Source organism: Fistularia commersonii, chromosome 17, assembly GCF_037954325.1.
Source record: "Fistularia commersonii isolate RoL2024-O1a breed Wild chromosome 17, RoL_Fcom_v1.0, whole genome shotgun sequence".
NCBI lineage: Eukaryota > Metazoa > Chordata > Actinopteri > Syngnathiformes > Fistulariidae > Fistularia > Fistularia commersonii.
The window spans coordinates 18,224,112-18,245,000 of NC_141300.1; the positions used below are offsets into that span (position 1 = coordinate 18,224,112).

Below are 20,889 nucleotides of genomic sequence, written 5' to 3' on the forward strand. Positions count from 1 at the left end.
CAGGCTAGCTGGGAGCTGCAGGCAGGACGCAGCGCGTGAGAGGACGCTCTCGCCGGCGCCGACACCGACGCCGACGAGGACCCCCGCGATTAACATGGCGCACCTGCAGGAGCGCTGACATTGATGAGCCGGCGACACATCAGCCCCTCTGCGGCGGCGGAGGCTCCTGCATGATTAAAGCGCCGTGTCTGCGGCGTGTGACTTATTAAAGCAAAATGCAATTATCCGTCCCGTCCCCCGGCTGGCCGGCTCCCGCCCCCTGCGATGAGCGATGCTCGGCGGGCACGGATGACTGGCACGAGTCGGGGGCTCGCCCTCCCATCTATAGATCCCGGCGGCCGCTCGCGCTCATCGCGAACGCCCGATGAGGTCATTTGTCAAAATGCTAAGTCCTCCCCGTCTGGCCTCCGTTAGTTTATATAGGCGTAATGGAAACCGGTCCATGACGGGCGGGAGCGTCCGATCGGTCTTCGCTCAATCCGCCCATCACTCCCGCGAGCATTTTTGGCTGAGTTTTTTTCTCCCTCCGCCGCTCAGTTTTTGTAATCGCTGCCGAATGATTCTCGGAACGGCCTAATTTGGAGGAACGAGCACGAACGAGCGGAGCCCCCCGGCCTCTGGCCACCCGCCGCCACGTTGCTAGGGGCAGCGTCATGAGGAGCCGGGCCTCATTATGAAGCAGCTGCATCCCGGGCACGGCTTCCGGCGGATACCTGAGCACGCTGGTGTGTTGGCGACCGGCAGGAGAGCACGGCATTTGTGAGCGCGGGCGGGGAAGCTTCATACGGCCAAGTAATTTCAACGAGCACACAAAGAGAAACGCCACCTCACGAAGCGACCTTTCACTTAGAGGTCAGCGCTAACGGGAACCGGTAGCGAAGCCCTTATCTCTTAAGGGAAAATTCACAGGCGAGGACGGGGAGGGCAGGGAGGGGGCTGGCCGGCACCGCGCTGTGATTCCATTAAAGGACACTTGCATGGAAAAATAAGCCACGGCTACTGCTTTTCCTCTGGACTGCGCTGAGCCGGACGTCAAGGCCGAAAGATACAAATGCTACACAGCCCCGGCCCCAGGGGTGGGTCAGCGACTGTGACCCGCGCCCGCTGACCCACCCCCCCCGTGGCGCTTTGTTGACTCACAATTCAGCACAACGGCGCCCCGGCCGTGTCGACTTATACGGCAGCGTGCTTTGACATCAGCGTCCGTCTTCCAAATGAGCAGTTACGCTGACACTGATCCAGCGGCATGATGACCTCAGAATTTCATTGCGCGGGTCTGGTTTAGACTTTAAAATGAGTCAGAGAAGAAAAAGCGACCACGGCGGCCACCTGCGAGCTCGTACCACCGTCTCTGCTGCAATTTCCAAGCGAATCGAGCAGCAGTGCAAGTTAAAAACCAAAACCTGTGTCTGTAAATCAGGCTTTTCATAAAAAGAGGAATGGAAAGAAACCGAAGATATCTCCGTTTTGACTTTGTCCTACTTTTACACCACTGTCGGACTGATTTTCAGTCGAACGATTTGAGGTACTTCATACGGCGGCTTCGGAAGTTCCAAAAGTCCAAATGAAATTTCTGGCGCGTATCGTAGCAACAAGGCTAAGCGTACAGTAATTCCCATTTATGCTGAACTCTAGTGGATGCAAAGCAGAACAAACGTGACCATGTGAACGAAAACCAAACAAAACCGAGGCTAAACGCAGAGCTCAGAATAAATCAGCCTCTGACGTTTCTTTGAAAAATGGCCGTCGCTTTCAGCGCCGCAGATGCAAACTGGAATCACGATGATGTGATACCAAGTTGTGTTGGCGTGATTTTAATTTGGAAGTTGACGTCTGGGTTTTTGGCGCCACCTAGTGGTACCCATGGAGCCCAACAGTCGCGTCCTACCAAACGGTGACCTTCGACATGCGCCTGAAGTTTACATTCTGCAATTTGTTGATGTTACTTTGTTGTGGAGAAGCTACGCTACGTAGGAATATGTTCACTTTTACGGTAACGGTGCCGTTTGTGGTTCTTGTCCTTCGCCGGATGCTAATGTACGGTCATTTTTCCATGGGCATTAGTATTGGTGAGCTGGTGAGCTATTAGTACTGGTCATCTAATATTTATTCATTTATTCATCTTCTGAATATATATATATTATATTATATATATTTGTGCTTTGGCATTTACAGATACAATGTTTCTTTTGGTTTTACAGAATTCATAGTACAGGAGGCAATGAATGGATGAATTAGTGACAATGAAGATCCACCTGTAAGCAAGACTAGCGTCACTCAGAACACACATGATATTAGCTTATTAGGTTTTTCCTGGCCATTGTATTGGGGCTAACCTTTTAAAAGCAGCCCCGTGATGACTTTTTTGACCCCCCTCATTTCTCAACCATGCAGTAATTTGTTTGGCTTAGTTTTTGGCTCCAATTCGCTTTATTTTGCACTAAGCAGTAATTAGGAGAAGCCGAACCTCTTCCTGGAAAAGAGGAATTAAGGCGGGCAAATGAGTCACGCTCAATGGCGTGCTGATGTGCACTTAGCAGCACGCGCTAATGAAGCTTGGCACTTCATTCATTGTATGATTTTTGCCTTTTTTTTAAATTATTTATTCATCATTTTAGGTCTGGATTCTTTATATTCCAAGCAACCTTTGCTGCCCAAAGCAAAACTTGTTTGCCGCCCATGCATGAGAATGACACGGGACACATTTTTGGGTCATTGCATCTTTAAATCACTATGGAAACAAAGAAGAATTTGGTTCCCTCCAATGTGACATGTTTTCGTTCGCCCTCCTGTAACCAACTACAGCATACACACATACACATATCACCACCAAAAAGAAGGAAGAATACACCGATGGTAATGCAAGGCACTCGGCAGGTTTCTTACGCTATACATACAATTCTGATTCAATAAAGCCATTTCCAGCTATTTCTTTTACATTTTTTACTTTCTCTGGGTTCCCTTTTTACATGACGTGGATCCCATGCCATGTCCAATGTTTTTTTTTTTAAACCCCCCCCACCTTCCCTTTTTGTTTCGACTCTATTTTAGCGCCGTGATCAATTTTGATTTTGATATTCAATTTCCTTCTTCAATTTGCTCGTTCTGCCAGCCTTTGATTCATTCCATTATTTTCTCTGGAATTAGTTTTCTCCCGCACTCTCTGCTTTTCTTGCTTGTGTTTGGAGTTTGATTACTCCGCTGGGCTGCTGATACGACGAATATCAATCATTGTGATACATGTCAAGTCACTACTACATGAGATGGCTGTTTTATTTCTCCTGCACAAAGTTTTCTCTGTTAACAAAAATCACATTATGGCTTGCGAACCTTCGCTAAAGTCAAACCGTGGCAGAGCATTTCACAAACATGCCGATAAGTACATTTTGAGACTCCTTTATACCTGGTGTCCTCAACAAAACAAGTTGATTAAAAGAAATAAAATTGTGCTCCAGTGTATTAAATGATATTTGCGAAGTAGGGCGCACCTGCTCGGGACGAGGGTCTGAATCCTGCGCAGGCCGGAGGATTCGATTTTAAATCCAGTTTGGTGTAACAGAGGACTCCCTGAGAAAGAACCGTAATACGAGCTGAGCTGACCACGGCAGATTCACTGACGGGGTGCAGGTGAAACAGGAAATTGTTTTCTGCAGGGGGCGGAGCCAGGACCAGCTGACACACAGGCGGGAGGCGGGGTTTTCGCCTGTCAATCACAGGGACGTTCGCACGACTCCGCCGATGACCCGTTTTTTTGAGGAGCACCGAAAACGTTCTCTTTTTCCACGCCGGCGTCCGGACGGCACCCGCTCAGGAGCCTTTCAATACAAAGAAGTGCTCGGAGCCATAATCTCCACGCGGCTCTGGACCAGACGGTGTGTGAAACAGCATCGGCCTCCCTCGTGCAGGCCGAGGCCACCGGGTTCTTGTCTTTAACAGCTCAGAGACCGGCGGCGATTAAAAGGCATCACGTGTGCATTTTTGCGGTTGCCACGCCGACAACCCCCGGCGGGGGGTTCTCGACCGTACAGCGCCGGATGTCTTCTGAGCTACGATTGGACGAAGCCTCACGGTCGATTTAAATCGTCCGGCTTCAAATGAGGCTGTTCAGTGTCTCGTCATTCAGCTCGACTGATGACCCCACGATTTAACTTCGGAAGCAGTAAACCTCTCACTTCTGTTCACCTTTGGGTTGCAGTCCGCCCCCCAAACCTTTTTTCTCTTTTGGAGGTTGTGTAGTATTTTTGGCCACAGAGTTAGTAGCGCTCCGAGTTATAATTGGTTAGCGGCGGGAGCGGCGACGACAGTGCATTCGGAGGAGGAGGCACCTGGGAAAAGCGCTGCGCGTCGTTTAACGGCGGCTTAATTCCGGCCACATGGTTTATTCATATGGTGACTGCTGATACCACGACTCCCATAAATCACGCAGTGCGGCACGCCGAACGTCCACACGCCCAGGCAGGGCTCACTAATCTCAACGCCATCTTTCATCCCAATAACCTTGCCGTACCGCGGGCTGGCCGGCGCCGGACGCGGCCCACCAGAGGGAGTCCACGGCCCCCTCGCACATCACATTTAACTCCGGGAGACGCAGAGACTTGTCCCGGCGCCGCAGACAGGAAGCGTCGCGGATCATTCCGAAGCGCGGGCGATAACGAGAAATTGCTTTCAGGGCTGGGAGTGGGGGGGTAATCCGGTCTAACGTCAGCTTTCCGCACCAGGGAGAGACGAGAGATGAGACGTCTGTCGAGAACTGGGTCAAAGAACGGCCGTCACCCGAACGAGGCCTTTCCAAAAACCCGGGGTGTCAAACTCCTTTTGGTCCGGGGGCCACATAAGGCCTTATTTGATATCAAGGTGGCCGGACCGGTAAAATCAGAGCGTTATTACCTGGAAGAACACTGAGTCCAAACGTTTCCTTTGCTTTAGTGAAAAGGAGAACAGGTAAATGATGAAAACTCTTTCCATGTAAAGAACTATTCCTTCTATTCCATTTCAACGACACGACGCCTCAGTCGTATCTTCTCGGTTCCCCGTGCTTTTTGTTGTATTTTCCGCCACGGCGAGTCTCATCGTGACACCGAAACTCGCCGCATCCACACCGAGTGTACGGGTTTCTTATCAACCTCAACCAACAAATAAGAAAACCCTACGATCCAGGTCCACTTTTCCCTCCTTTTTGAAGACAACATCTTACCGATGAGGGTGTCGGGCCGACGGACAAGCAGGTCCATTTCTGACAGCAAGACAAAATGCTATTTACAGACCCGGAAGCTGCGTTGCTGCCGCCTGCTGTAAGTTGGTTGTCACACGGTGCTGTCTCGTGTTGCTAACACTGACCAAAACAGTGCACCCCAAGCAGACAATGTAAGGACTGCATTCTTATCTTAAAAAACTGTTCATGATTTTTATGTATTATTTCAAACTGTAGAAATTACAAAAGAAATGTACGGGTTTAGACGAATGAATCATGGTTTGAATAGGCAGCAGCCGCCATTCATGGTGAGGTAATAAAAAAGAAAAATCACATGAATCGAAATGAGGATTTTTTTTTCTTTCTTTAATTAACAGAGCAAACAGTGTCAGCCTCAAGCCAATTAATGTTAACTCGTATTGAATTTCATGTAAGCGTTCAGTGGCGTGAGCGGGTTTCCCCCTGAATAAATAAAGATTCATTAAAAATTGCATTAAAGTGCTGATTTCTTATTTGCGAAATGATGGCACCGTGTCACGTTCACTTCCTCTTCCTGTTTTAGCCGGTTCGCTCTGCCAGCGCCTCCCTCGGCGGGTCATTTGACCTCGGTAGTTGCATAGCAACCGGAAGGGCGTCATCCTCCCCGGTTGCTACGACGAAAATGTCTCCTCGTAGCTCAAATTCGGATGGGAAAGGGTTTCCGGAGAGAGAGGCTTTCCCTCCCGTGTCAAACTTTATCGGAATAATTGGATTTGGGTCCTTACTCGCATAGCCGTCGCATCCTCCAATCATAAACACCACTTATCCACTTTGGGCCGGCGTTTCACCGTAACAACACTAATTAGAGACCACTTAGAGAGCGACAATAACAGTGTGTGTGTGTGTGTGTGTGTGTGTGTGTGTGTGTGTGTGTGTGTGTTTGATGTTGTGGAGCTCAGCCTGCCGCCGATATCCGTCACCTTGTTTCACCGCGTGTTCCTAATGACCAACCCCGGGCGTCACGCCCACAGCTAAACACGTCGCGTTGCACTCTTCGCTGCCAGGCGCCGCCCTCCGAGAGGAAATCTGAGTCTTTTCCTTGAACCTGCAGGATCCGCCGCCTCAAACCCCCCCAGTAACGAGGGGCTGCTGGGTAAACAGCTGGACATCATGGGGACGGCTTAGCGTGGGGGAGTACAGTCATATGGCAACTCCATTGACTCGGATATCAAATTAAATGTCCCGGTTTAAAATGAGTCGAATCGCTATTAATCGGTTCCATGTTTTTTGATGAGAAAAATTTACTTTATAAATGACAATTACTTATAATTATGTAAAGAAATAAACTGTTCTTTTTTAGTGTATTTATCTAGAAGGTGCATTTGGTGCTCTATTTCTCAACGTAACTTCCTGGCTAAACACTTAATGCTACTATATGCAGCTAAATGTAACTTTGCTCCACTTTTATGTCTAAACTCCATTTATGGACAGTGAAACCGCTCCTCTTTCTAAACGCTTCAACCGTCCCCGACAGGCTTAGAACGACTTTTCCGACGCCTCGTCCGTCCACGTTCCCACAATCCGCCGTGCCGAATGCCTCATAAACATCTCCCGCCTTCTCGCAGACCGACAACAATTTCTCCATCATGTTTCTGCATGATTTCCTTGTGCTACGTAGCGGCAGCGGCGCGTCCCACTGTCACTTCACGTGATGGTGGTCATATGACACGTCGGTGACGCGTCAGTGTCAAACGCTCATCTCAGCTCACCGCATAAACCAAAAGTTTACCTAACAGACAGTTTGCATCGGGTGATCGGGTAGCTTAGTGTTAGAGTGTGTGTTTTGCATGTATGAGGTCATGGGTTCAGGGTTCTCCACTGTAGGTCCCTTTGGATATAAGCATCTGTATACTATTCTAGCTTGGAAAATTCTATTCTATCTTGGAGAACCTGTAAGTTGACGCACTCGCATGTCAAGTCATTCAGGAACTCTCTTCTCCAGCTCCCATAAGGGGGAGGTTTAAACCTGGCGTGAGAACAATGTGGCTGGTAATTGACATGACATGCTTGGAAAAAAACAACAACAGAAAGCAGCGGCCGCACGGCCAGCGGGGCAATTTTACACCCCAGCGGCTCCGCACCTCAACCCTCCCCGGGTCCAGTGCGTCAAGCCTCCGCCGTGTCTTCATTTATTTTGTGTCAGCGTCCCGAGACGCAGGAAGCCAAGCAGGAAGGGGCTCTCTCCGAAATGTCGTGCCGAAAAAACGGAAAAAGGAAAAGGTTGAGAGACGCGACTCTTCTCAAGGTGAAGGTTAATCTTTTGTGTCCAGAATACCAACGTGTGATTGCACTTGGACCCTCGGACATCTCAACACACACGCACACGCGCACACACACACACACACACACACACACAAACACACACACACACGCACACACATACACACACGCACACACATACATACACGCACACACATTCACACAGCAGCTCTTCCTCAGAAGGACCTCCTGCAAACTCCTTGCATCTCCTCCTCCACTTACTCCGTGTCTATTTCATTATTCCCTCTTATCTCCCGCGGTCACGGCTGCAGCGATGATCGCGCAAGGGTTGCCAAGTATTTGTCCTGACCTTCTGCTCCTCTGGACGGGACCGAGTGAGAAGGATGAGCTGCCCCTGTCGAGTGGACAGTTATTCAGACCTCCAAATCATGTTCCGCTCGCGTTCTGACTGGCGGCCATTGATCATCGGTGCGGCGCCGGGCTGCTGAATAAGCGCAGGAGCTTAGTGTCGTACAGCGTCCGGCTGACGGCGGTGAGACACATCAATAGTCATTGGAAAAAAGAACCGCGGGGTGCGAGAAGATGCGTCCGCAGCGTTTTACTAAACGGGCGGCGGCTGACACACGCCTGGCATCCATTCAGCACATCCGTGTCACCGCAAGTAAATACAGGGAATGCGATTGCTCTCTGTGCGATCCCCTGATCCTGTGAATATGCTCACACACACACACACACACACACACACACACACACACACACACACACACACACACACAGAATGGGTTATGCGCTGCCTCCATAATGGCCGCCACAGGAGGGGTGATTCTACCCTGACAGCAAGCTGCAGATGGAGGGGTCGAGCAAAATGTGTCTGAAGTTCTTGTGGATACAAGTTTTTCACGGAGCCATGGCCGTGCGCGCGCGCACACACATGTGCACACACGCAAACGCACCATAAGGGAGCCGTTCTGTGTAGTCTCCATGTTCTCCCCGCGTCTGCGCGGGGTTCCTCAGGGTTCCTCCCACAGTCCAAACACATGCAGGAGGTTCATTGGAGAGCCTGAATTGTCACAATGTGTGAATGAATGAGTGAATAGGTCTCCTCACGTGACGAGGGAGTGGTTCTACGTCTCTACATGAAGTGAATAAAAGGGTGAAATGTTGTCACATCTCTATGACTTGTGAATGAGAAGGTGAATAAATGTCTCTCCATGGAGCGTGAATGAATGAGTGAATGGCTATGACTCTGTATGACATATGAATGAGAGGGTGAATGTCTCTATAACTTGATGAGGACAACCAATGGTTGAATATCTTGCATGAATGATAGGGTGATTGTACTTGTCTTTCTATGACGTGTAAATGAGAGGGTGAACGACTGTGCGACAGCTGGGATGGGTTGCAGCCACCGTGAGAATGAACGACCACATGAAATAAAGATCCTGTCCTCAGTCATACACGGACGGCACGCCTGACGCGTAAATACAAAGCAGGCGGAATTTCGTCCGAGCTCGTCCCAAAGGATCTCTTTATTTTCCAACAGCGCCTAAACGTGTTGTGGGACTATTTTCGAAAAGCCAGCGTATCTTTCTTGTCGTAAAAAAGCAAATTCACCGGCACGCGTCCGAGACGGAGCGTAAAGACAGAGAACAGCGTTATCGTCAAGGCGTAAGAAAGCATCTCCACACAGCGAGGTGCGTTATCGCTGGCCACGATTCCCTCGTGCCCGTCGTTAGAAAACGACGGCGGCTAAATGAGGCGTTCCGCTCAGCCGGCGCCTGAATGAGTGTGCGGCGAGAGGTTAAACACGACTCCCCGCCGTAGCTGGAGTATCTAAAAATCAGCCTGAGTTCATCATTCCTGCTGAGCCCCCTGCTCTCCTCCTCCTCTGCGGCGGTCAGACACACACCGTGTGCTTTGTCAAACCGCTAATTAAATGTGCGGGAGCGTAATCAGATGCAGACGCGGGACGGGCCCGCGGGATGCCGGCGCACAAATTACACACCGTTAGTTCTTTATTTCCAGCGTCCGGCTTGTTTGGAAGCGGTTGAGCCCCTAGCGTTCATACATTTACCCGTGGCAAATACAGGTGCGTGTGTGCGTACAGAGTTATACCATACACACACACACACACACACACACACACACACACACACACACACACACACACACACAGGCGTGCACATGTGCAAAATGTCAATTCCACAGTTTTCCGACATAAAGCCCGGGTCCTGCTTTCATATATTTCATTAACTTCCGTTAATGCGGTTGCCATGGCTGCGGGGTATTTGCTCGCCGCTCGATGCACTTGAAATAATAAGATCTATCAGTCAGCACAAAACAGGGCTTTAAATCGCGAGATAAAGGTCACCGGGGTTTTTTTTACTTCACAGACGACGGCAGAGGGGGAGATGGTGGCGTTCAGGCTGCGCTCCCGGGTCTTCATGAGGCCGGAGATGCCGAGCCGACCTGGAAAGGGACTTCCCCCCGCCGAGGGTTTCACGTGCTCCCCCTCATTTCTTTCTCTTTTTTTCCTTTTTCCCCAGCAAAGTCGCAGGTTTAATAAGCAAATACAGAGATTGGGATCCGTCCCGGGACGCCTATTGAGTGCTATTATTGAATAATGGAAGAGTGAATTACTGTGTCCTCTAATCAAACAAAAGCTTAAACACCGCGCACGCACTTATCTCGCACGTTCCCCATTATTTCTAATCTACATTGTGAGTGGCTTCCGCTATGTAAAATGTGACGCTCACCAAATTCCTTCTATAGGAGGCGACGGAGGACGTCCTTGGGAAGTGTCAGTCTTTTTCCACGGCCGCACGCTTTCATTAATCACCGCTAATTAAATGTATTGATCTCTCCAAACATCGGGGTTTTCCGTCGAAGGGCTTTACTGGACTGTAAAACACACAAACACAAACACCGAGGGTGCACAACACTCATGTGCCCTTGAGGGATCTCCTGCTTTGGAGGAACCGAAAAGAAAAAAGAGAAAAAATCAGGTCTGACACAGTGCCGCCGCTTATCGGCCGACAATTTTTAAATCCACTGGTCTGCACGGCCGGCAAATGGAGGACCGCACTTTGGAACTAAAGCCGACTTGAAAATGGCGGCGCGAGGCCTTGATCCGGTCGGAGGTGAAGACGGGACGACCAGAAGCTCCCAGAGAGAGAGAAGGATCGCCTTTTCCTGATTAATGGAGGAAAAGTGATGTAATTGACAGGATGTCTTTACACACACGACAAGTGTCTCTGGAGTGTGTGTGTGTGTCTGTGTGTGTGTGTGTGTGTGTGTGCGCGCGTGTGTGTGTGTGTGTGTGTGTGTGTGTGCAGAGCGGCAGCTGTGGCAGAGCAGACAAAGGTTCACATCAGGAGGCGGATGAATCGTCGTGTTTTTCGAAAACGCCGTTTTCCCCGTGTGTTTGCTTTCCCACGCAGGCGATCAACGCCGGTGATGACTGCGTTATTACACCGCCGTGCACATCATTGACCAACACGCGGATGCAAGTTGAAGGGGGGGCGCGGGGAGGGGGTTCTTTGGCCTGCGCTTCGGTGCCATCTAGCGGTCAAAAAGAGTACTGCGGCATTGCGACGGTTAGAAAACTTTCAGGAAAATAAAAATAAAAATAAAAATAAAAATAAAAATAAAAATAAAAATAAAAATAAAAATAAAAATAAAAATAAAGGTACAGGCGTCATATAGACGTCATAGTCGGGTTCATTACAATGATTAACCCGACTTTACGGATAAAAGCCCGGAAAATCGTGCACTTCCTGCACTTCAATCTCTTTATTTACAAAACTAGTGTGCATGCGCGTGCACGTTCCCCCGTGCTGCAGGACGCAAGCGTTGCAAGAATCTTCTTCTGTAAGAATAAGAATTAAAATAGATACATACATTGAATTAAATCAAATTAAAATAAAATAGATGAAATGAAGAGAATAAAGACGGAGTGCGGCGGGTTGCGAAGATGTCACGGATCGTGCACGTCGCCTCCCTCGCTGGCACCGGCCGCGCAACTTGATGGACTCGCCAACAGCCTCATTAAATAGAAAGCTCCATTTGTCATATCGACGCGACAGCGGACACCCCCCCCCCGCCATCACCACACACACACACAAACACACACACACACATACATACACACACGTACACACACACACAACTTAATCGCCTTTGAAACACAAACACAAAATAAAGATGAATCTATTTTTAAAGTATTTCCTTATTATAATAAGACGGACGCTTGTCCTGCAGCGGGCTGTCCGGCGGCGCCTCTCCGTCTCTCCGCGCACGTCCTGCCCCGCCGATGTGTGTGTGTGTGTGTGTGTGTGTGTGTGTGTGTGGGTAGGTTGGGGGGTAGAAGAGAGAAGGAGAGAAGGGAATAAAAGGGGGAGAAAAGAGAAGTGCAACTCACCCTCGGAGGACTTGGTGCTGGTTAAAGTTGCGACGAGGACGCAGATGGAGCGGCAGAGATCCAAGCGCGGCGCTCCATCCTCACTGCTCAAAATGTTTATAACCCCCTCAAAGCTGGTCTTCTTCTTCTTCTTCTTCTCCTCCTTCCCCCCCACTCCTGTCGTTCTTTCTTTCTTTCCTCCGTCTCCCAAGGCTGAGACGTGCGGGCGGAGCGGACGGACGGAGCGCCGCTCCCTCCTTCTTCTCCTCCTCTCCTTCACTGAGGGGGAAGCGCGGCCCACTTTAAACGGTACTGACGTCATGAGCGCTGATGCTGATGCTGACACGCACACACACGCACACACGCGCACATGCACATCGCACACATACCCTGTCCAAATCACACTCCTGCAAAACATAAGTTGCCCAAATTGCAGCCTGCGTTGACCGCACATCTATGGATTTTTCTGTTTTTTTTTTAGTTTTTGTTATTCGGATGGCGTCTCAAAAGTCCCCGGATGACCCCGCCGAAGGCGGTAAATTGCTCGGAAACGTCGTAATGATTGTGATTAGACGCCGTATTGTTTCTGCAAGGACGCGTCGGGAGGTGTGTGTGGGGGGGGGCAAGGTCCACGGATTTTATCATTATTTCTCTCTTTAAAAATGTGTTCAAAACACGCCTCACTGAGTGCACATCCCATAATAATCAGCCTCTCGGTGTCTGAGGCGGAGTTTATATATTTTTTTCTTTCTTTATTCCGAGCCGTTTCCTTGATGACAACGACAAATGATAATCCGATGCTAGTAAGTGAACTTTATAAACGAGCAGGGCTTCCCTGCAACCATATCAGGAGCCACGTTCTTCTCAACGCCTTCCTTCATTCTTCTACTCCGGTCCAACCCGGAGGGAACTTCTCTGCATCACCCTCTCATTCAGGTATCATCCAAAAGCATATCATCGCTTTCTAAACTGGAACACCCCAAGGAAACCTCCGCGGACACGAGGAGAACGTGGAGACTCCACGCCGAAAGGTCTCCAATTAGAAGCCTTGTTGTTGTGAGGTGTTGTGACTGTGACTCCCCCGGTTGGATCGAAGCAGAAGGACATACCAGAAGAGTCTTTGTGATTCTAGATGTTGGGAAAGCAGAAACCTTCGAACCTGGGGACGCCACCATGCTGCTGCAGGCTCTGCACCACCTGCTCACCTCAGTGCGTTCAGACTGCCATCTTCTTCTTCTTCTTCTTCTTCTTCTTCTTCTTCTTCTTCTTCTTCTTCTTCTTCTTCTTCTTTCATCTTTTCCCTTCAGGTGTCGCCACAGCGAGTCAACTTTCTCCATCTAACCCTATTCTCTGTATCCTCCTCTCTCACACCAACTACCTTCATATCCTCTCTCACTACGTCCATAAATCTTCTCAGTATATATATATATATATATATATATATATATATATATATATATATATATCAATCCTCCTTACATCTCAGATTTTCTTTGTGTAAAAAGTAACAACCAATGAAATGACGTCTGCCTTGTCGGGGGCGGCGTTTGCTTCATCTCTGGGATCTCTACATTTTCCTTCGCTTTCCAAACGCCACGCTTCGTATCTGAAAGGCCTCCTCATGGTGACCATCTGTTGTATCGATCGGACAACAAGCCCCTCCAGTCGGTTTTGAATTTTTAATTTCTCATTTTCTGGTCTAATGTGGGACAAGGGGTGTTAAGTGGCATTCAAAGGACAGCAGTATTAGCTAGAAGTGGAATCAGCGCTTCACATGGTAGCAACTAATTTTGACACACACATGCATACACACTGTTCAACCATCTCTCACACACACACACACACACACACACACACACACACACACACACACACACACATACACACACACACACACAGGTATTTGGGGATGCCGGTGTAATTTGGGTCGTGTCTTGACTCTCTTCACCGGTTTGTTAATGGGAAAGCACAAGCGGCTTTTAAAAACAGACCTCTGACCTGCTGTGGCGCCCACACTGCACCACGCTGCACCGCCATCCGCCGTCCAGCAGCACACCACTCCAGTGGCGGATTCGGCAGAGGAATTTTACTTTATATGTATATATATTGCACAATAAAATAAAGGAAACACTTCAACAACACAATGTAACTCAACTTCATCACACATGTGTGAAATCAAACTGTCCACTTAGGAAGCAACACTGATTCATTTAGACTTGTTTTCAGGACATGTGTGTTTGTGTCTTGCTGTGTGTTTTTCCACATTCATTTGGAGCGTCACACCAAACCCAGACCTCCGTTGGTTCATACATTTGATTTCCATTGATCATTCTTGTGTGATTTTGCTGTTAGCACGTTCAAATATGTGAAGAACAAAATATTTCATAAGATTATTTCATTCATTCATTCATTCTTTACTTTAGTGTTTACCTATTATTTTTGGAGCACTATAGTATATATATATATGTGTGTGTGTGTGTGTGTGTGTGTGTGTGCGTGTGTGAGTATTTAAATTTTTTATTTTTTTTCAAAATCAACTGAAGCCCATGTACCCCTCAGGCTAATGTGCATACATATATGTATGTATATATCTATACGTATGTATATATATGAAACATATATATCTCTATGTAAATGAATAGTGGTGCAGATCTTAATCTCGATGTGAATCCCGCGCCCTGGCCAATGACAGATGCGACACGACTTGGCGCGGCCCTGACTGCGGAATGAGCCGTATAGAATGAATGGATGAATGAAACAGCTGTACCAGGGCTGGACAGACGCAGCCTGTAAGTCTTTTCCAGCCAAAAATAAATAAATGAATAGATAAAACTAAATTTTTGAAAAACGGCTCTGTGCCATTCAAGCGTGGCCGTTGGGTTTTCAGGGACGGCGGAACCTGATCTTCAAGGCAAATAAATAACTTATACCCTCAAATTAAAAAAAATAAAGAAGACGAGGAAGGCTCACCCTCTTGAATAAAGATGAGAAAATACCCCCATAAAGTATGAAGTCATTAATGCGAATAAATTTAAAAAAAATCTGATTATTGGTTTAATTTCTGCAGAGCCGCTGGCAAAAATGCTAAATGTATTATAATTGTTGGAGCATCAGGCTGTGGAGACAAAATACTTGTTGTTAGGAGTGTTTAGAAATACACAGTATTCAGTATTTAATGAGTTTTATTTAGTAACGAAAACATCGGACATGTGGACGGGCAATGCTGCACTGCCTTACCTGCACTGAAGGCCGCACACTTTTTAAAGTAAATCATGTAAAATGTAATACTGATAATGATTACAGAGGATAAATATTCATATCTGTGCACTGATCTGTGTTATAAATGTGTTTTTCTGTGTGATTCCTATCATTTAAAAACTTTTTTTCAGGAAAAATTGTTGAATTCATGCATTTTCCGATTAAATCCACAGCAAGAACCTGAGGTGAGGTGAACATCTGAACATGCACCTCTGAACATGCAGTCCTTCAAAAAACCGGGGTGCGTATTTCTGTTCCTCAGCACGCCACCAATATAATGTTCGTGGAAACATTCGTTATATGCTTATATTCACCATGGCCCGTGTAAAGTCTTTCATAAGACGTAATTATTCTCACCGATTGGACTTAAATAAGTCACGCGGTGAGGCAGACGGTGCCACAGTGCCACACCACAAGGGGGTGTATGTTAACCTACAGGTGACTGCTGCTGCTTTTTGCTTTCTATAAGTATAAAATTTCTACAGGATAAAACATGTCAGATTATTTATATAAGACCTCCATTCTTCGATCCTTCTCAAAAGTTATAAATCATCAGGTAAGAGCATAAATGAGTTTCGGTTTCATAAAAAATAATACCACGAAAAAAAATTGTCAAGTGAATTTTTCTATCCTAATTCTTGTTATCCATTTACTGAGGATCCTGTATGAAAATCAATCAAAGCACTAGAATTTAAAGTTTCAAAAACAATTAAAAATTTAACTGAGGGTCAAACTTGAAATTGTGTCGCATACCACGCTATACTTTTTGTTTAGAATGAGTGAGAATTATTTAGAACACAGCACATAGCATAGCAGATGCACTGCATTTGCAGATGACACTGTGATCTGTAGTGAAGCCGATAGCAGGTGGAGGAACATCTTGAGAGGTGGAGGTACGGTCCTGGAAAAGAGAGGGATGGAGGATAGTTGCAGCAAGACAGAATACATGTGTTTGAATGAGAGGAACCCAAGTGGAATGGTGAGGGAGCAGAGATGAAGATGGTGGAGGTACATCAGTCCAGAGTGGCCAGTGTGGAGGAGAGGTGGAGAAAAAAAGCTGGTCCTAAAAAAGCTAACCCTAACCCTAACCCTAACCCAGGTGGGATGGGAAAGGGAAGGTGTAGAACACAAAGATGAGATCAGCCATGTTGTCCGGTTTGGTTTGTAAGGTTTGAGGCAGCAGAGATGTGGAGGCTCCTTTTTGGGAGTGAGGAGGACGGAGAGGGTCAGGAATGAGTCCATCAGAGGGTGGCCGAACTCCTCACCCTATTTCTAAGGGAGAGTCCGGCCAACCTGCGAAGAAAACTCAGTTCTGAAGCGTGTATCCGCAATCTCGTTCTTTCGGTCACTACCTAGCTGGTTACCATAGGTGAGGGTGGGAACGTAGATCCACTGGTAAATTCTGGCTCAGCTCCTTCTTCACCATAACAGACCAGTACAGAGTTTGCATCGCTGATGACGCCGCACCGATCGGTCCATCGATCTCCCGCTCCATCCTTCCCTCACTTGCGGACAAGACCCCGAGATACTTGAACTCCTCCACTTGGGGCAGGACCTCTTCCCCGACCTGGAGTGGGCATTCCACCCAAAGGTGCCGATCCTCATCCTGGCCACTTCACATTCGCCTGCCACCGCTCCAGCGACACCTGGAGATCAGGGAGCGATGAAGCCAAAAGAACCACATCATCTGCAAAAAGCAGAGACTCCATCCTGCGACCACCAAACCGGATCCCTTAGACACCCTGGCTGTGCCTAGAAATTAGCCATAGTTATTAGCAATATGAGTCCCTCATTTCCATGACCCAGAAGCCCGAGGACTTTGCCACAAGGCAGAGACTTGGATTTATGGATTAGTAAATGAATAAAATGTCCAGGTCTGGATTTGACACACACGTTCTGTCCACTCGAGTGCCGTGGGCTCTGAAGGAGGATCTTCCGGACTCTGCAGACCCTGCAGAGAGCGCGCACGTGGTCAGATGTCCAGTCCTGCTGGCCCGGCTCCTCAGCCGGAGCTGTTATCGACTTCTTCAGAAGCCGCCTTCGCGTCCCGCCGGCCGCCCCCCACCGCAAAGCCCCGTCTCCCGGGCGGGGGCCGGTGAGGGGCGGATGAGGCCGCAAATCCACCGCGTCACAGCGACGCCGGCGTGCTCTGGTTCTGCCGTCCGTCCCCCACCCACCCCCCGCCATCCGAGAGTTGTTCTTTTCACGAAGCAGCCGGGTCCAGGGAGCGTTTGGCATCGAGCGATGGGAAGTTGGATGCCTGTGTGATGTCTGCCGCCGCCGCCGTCTTCCCCCCCGGTGGCTGCTGGCTCAGCAGCCCGTCTGCTCTCCGGATCCCCAACACGTGATTCGACGTTGGAAGCATGAGCGGGTGGGTCGGTCAATTCTACACGCACGGAAAGATAAACGGCTCCGAACGCATTGAATGGTTCACACAATCACACTCACACACACACACACACACACACACACACACACTCACACACACACACACACGCAACACACACACAGCTCAAAAGAAACACATTTTGCAAATCATACAGGAGTCCTTTTGTTCTCTTGTGTCCCCAATGGCAGTGTTCCAGGATGTGTGTGCGTGTGTTTAAACTTCTAATTGTTAAAACATTCATTCACTGTGTGTCCTACTCACAGGGTCTTAGAAGGGTTGAAGCCTGAAGAGATACAGCTAGGCAAGACCATTGCAATGAGGAAAACAGAACCAGGGGAGAACCTAAGCAGCAGAACATGGGGAGAACTTAAGCAGCAGAACATGGGGAGAACTTAAGCAGCAGAACATGAGACTCCAAACAGAGATAACCCAGCCAGACCAGGATCCATCCTGGTGATGGTGGTAACCACTTCATTGTCCGTCCATTCCCCCCCCCCACACACACACACATACATAAACACACACATAAACACACTCACACACACACACACACACACACACACACACACACACACACACACATCCACATTAACCATGTCACCATCTGATTTCAACTCTGGATATAATCCATGTCAGCAGTTTTCTCAGACGTCCTACTCCCTCAGCAGATGAGAGACACACACACACACACACACACTCACACACACACACACATCCCCCAAAATAACAATGACTGAGCCCCTGTTCTGAGCGGAGGGACGCAACGGAAATAAGCCCCCTTCCATCCACCGTGGATTTATTTCCTCTCACTCCTCAAAGGTTGGAATCCATATGCTATTTATGTTAATCGCCATGGCGATGAAGGACACATAGGAAATTCGGGGCGCCGGGCACGTTGGGGCCATCAGCATGGCGGTCAGGTCTGACGGCAGCCGCCGCTCATTCTGTCAGAAGCTACTTAGGGTGAATGAGATCTCCGTCCGTGGACTCGGGACTGAACGCAGGCAATCTTTCCTCTCCGTCAGATCAGCTTTATGAAGAAAAAGATGATTTTGGCAGTCGGGCGCTTTTTGGTAACCCGGGAGCAGCGGCATGGCGCCTGACGTGTCAAGAGTTCAGTCAGGAACTGGCGTCCAATTGTGCCTGATGTTTTGCGAACTGGATCTCTGCGCACACACACACAGGTGGGCCTCGTGGCACCCGACGCACAGCAGCACGCCATAGAGTGGGCGAAAAGCGGTTGCCAGGTTACTACTTGACCCCGGAGGTCGCCGGGAGACCCCCCGGTGAGGATCCCACTTCCTCGTCCTCTTCGGTGCGGTGAGAAAGCGACCGCCGAGCGCCTCCGCCAGCAGGGACATCGCTCACCTACACAAATAACCGCTCCGATGAATAATTCACATGTTTAAATTCTTCTTTTTTTTTCAAATGAGGGCACTGAATCTTTCAAACTCTACCCCTCCGTTCATTAAAATATTCAGAAAATTCATTTATATGCAAATATTCTACATCTCACAAGGTTAACTGCTGGACACCGGCTTGCTCCTGCTTTATTTCAAAGTCCACTATCACTGTTTGAGCACCCGCGGCTTCTTTTTTTTATTTTAATTTGATTTTATTTTTTATTTTTTTTCACTCCCCAGAGTCTGCTGTTTATGCCAAGATTGGCTGAGAGATAATTATGATGCCCTGGACTCACACTGTAATTCAGTTAATTCTGCAATATTGTGATAGCTCTGCAATAAATAACTAAAAATAACAAAGATATTTAGGCATATATTTTAACACCTCCAATAATAAATTGTTGCAATTGTGCACGCCTTGTATTCAGGAAAACAGGGCTTCATGTCCCAGAGTGAATAAACAAACAAACAAATAAATAAATGAGTTGATAAAAGTCATAGTAGATAACGAGATATCATGAATAAAATAGTCCGATAATAATAAAATAAATACATCAATGAAATGGATAAAAATCAATTGATAAATAGTTATAATTATTAATAACAAAATTTAATAATAAATGAATAAACCAATACAGGCCAAAACAGAATACATATATATGTTCAATCTCATTCTGTACTTCTATTCATTACAATGATGATTGCATTCTTTTCATCTGAGGATTTTCTCCCTACACGACCTATCTATCTATCTATCTATCTATCTATCTATCTATCTATCTATCTATCTATCTATCTATCTGTCTGTCTGTCTAACTATCTATCTATCTGTCTGACTGTCTGTCTAACTATCCGTATGATTGTTAGACAGACGGACGGACGGACGGACCGATAGATAGATAGATAGATAGATAGATAGATAGATAGATAGATAGATAGATAGATAGATAGATAGAAATAAAACCAGAAAATCAGGAATCGGCTGCAGTAGTGTGCGCAGTACCGCGTTCGTCCGGCAGAGGGCGCGCTGTGCGCGTCGCGGCCGGTGTGCGGAAGAGCGATGTAAATATTTCGTGACGTCTCGTCTTCCGGATGATTCACGTCCACGCTCCAAGCCGCCGCGCCTGCAACTCTGGACGGCGCCGCCGCGCCACGCATTTCCGACCGCGTCGTCAGAGCACGACGGAACGCCGCACCGCAGCTCCGCCGCCCGGGGCGCTGAATTGAGTGATCGATTATCGATTATCGCCTCCGCAGACATGCACAAGAGACGCAAGCCCGAGCCGATCCAGCTCAACCCGATCCCCGACGGCAACGCGATCAACGGAGCCGGGGACGCAGAGTGAGTGGCTGGGGGGGGGGACGTGCACGGTTGCGGTGCGTCGTGCGTGTGCGTGCGTGCGTGCGTGCGTGTAAACGCAACCGTGTCGACAGGTACCGCTGGTTCCCGCGAGGGTTATTATTCTTATTGTTGTTGTTATCAAAGATATATTATTTCCTCCAGAGGAAAGGGACAAGTTGAAGCGCGTCATCGTCATCGATCCGTTAAAAAAAAGAAATACTTAAAGTGCCCCCCCCCCCCCGACTTCATCAAATAAATGAACATACAAATAAATACATTATTTTAAAACATCCACAGGTGTGAGCCGGAAAGAAACACCCAGATACAACCAGGATCGACAGATCAATCCATCCACATAAATGTATGTATTTATAAATAATACACAATCATAATATATTTATATGAATAAATATAAGAAGCAATCAATAAATTTTTAATTACTGTGCAGAAGAACCCATATGCAAATAATAATAATAGTAATATTGATTATTTATTTTCCTTTCCCATTACTTCAGTGTTTTCTGCACGTGATCACTAATGAGACAAACCGGTGTGATCATCGTTTCCTGAACATTTTCTCTCTTTTTTTTAAAGTTCTACTTCATTTTTTTTCTAATTTCTGTGAAAATCTTGAATGTGATTTTGTTG

At 47.8% G+C, this 20,889-nt stretch overlaps 2 protein-coding genes across 2 annotated transcripts in view; one reads left to right on the top strand and one right to left on the bottom strand.

Moving 5' to 3' along the window:
• megf11 (multiple EGF-like-domains 11) overlaps positions 1–12,125 on the bottom strand; it is an 88,170-nt gene extending 76,045 nt beyond the window's left edge. The window contains 1 exon segment of the mRNA XM_086162996.1: positions 11,871–12,125. The gene's annotated coding sequence lies outside the window, so the exon portion shown is untranslated.
• Positions 12,126–19,995: 7,870 nt separating this feature from the next.
• The window catches only part of map2k1 (mitogen-activated protein kinase kinase 1), a 17,478-nt gene continuing 16,584 nt past the window's right edge, over positions 19,996–20,889 (top strand). The window contains exon 1 of the mRNA XM_086163739.1: positions 19,996–20,241. Coding sequence (XP_086019865.1) covers positions 20,159–20,241 — 83 coding nt within the window. The 5' untranslated portion in view covers positions 19,996–20,158. The remainder of the gene's footprint in view (positions 20,242–20,889) is intronic.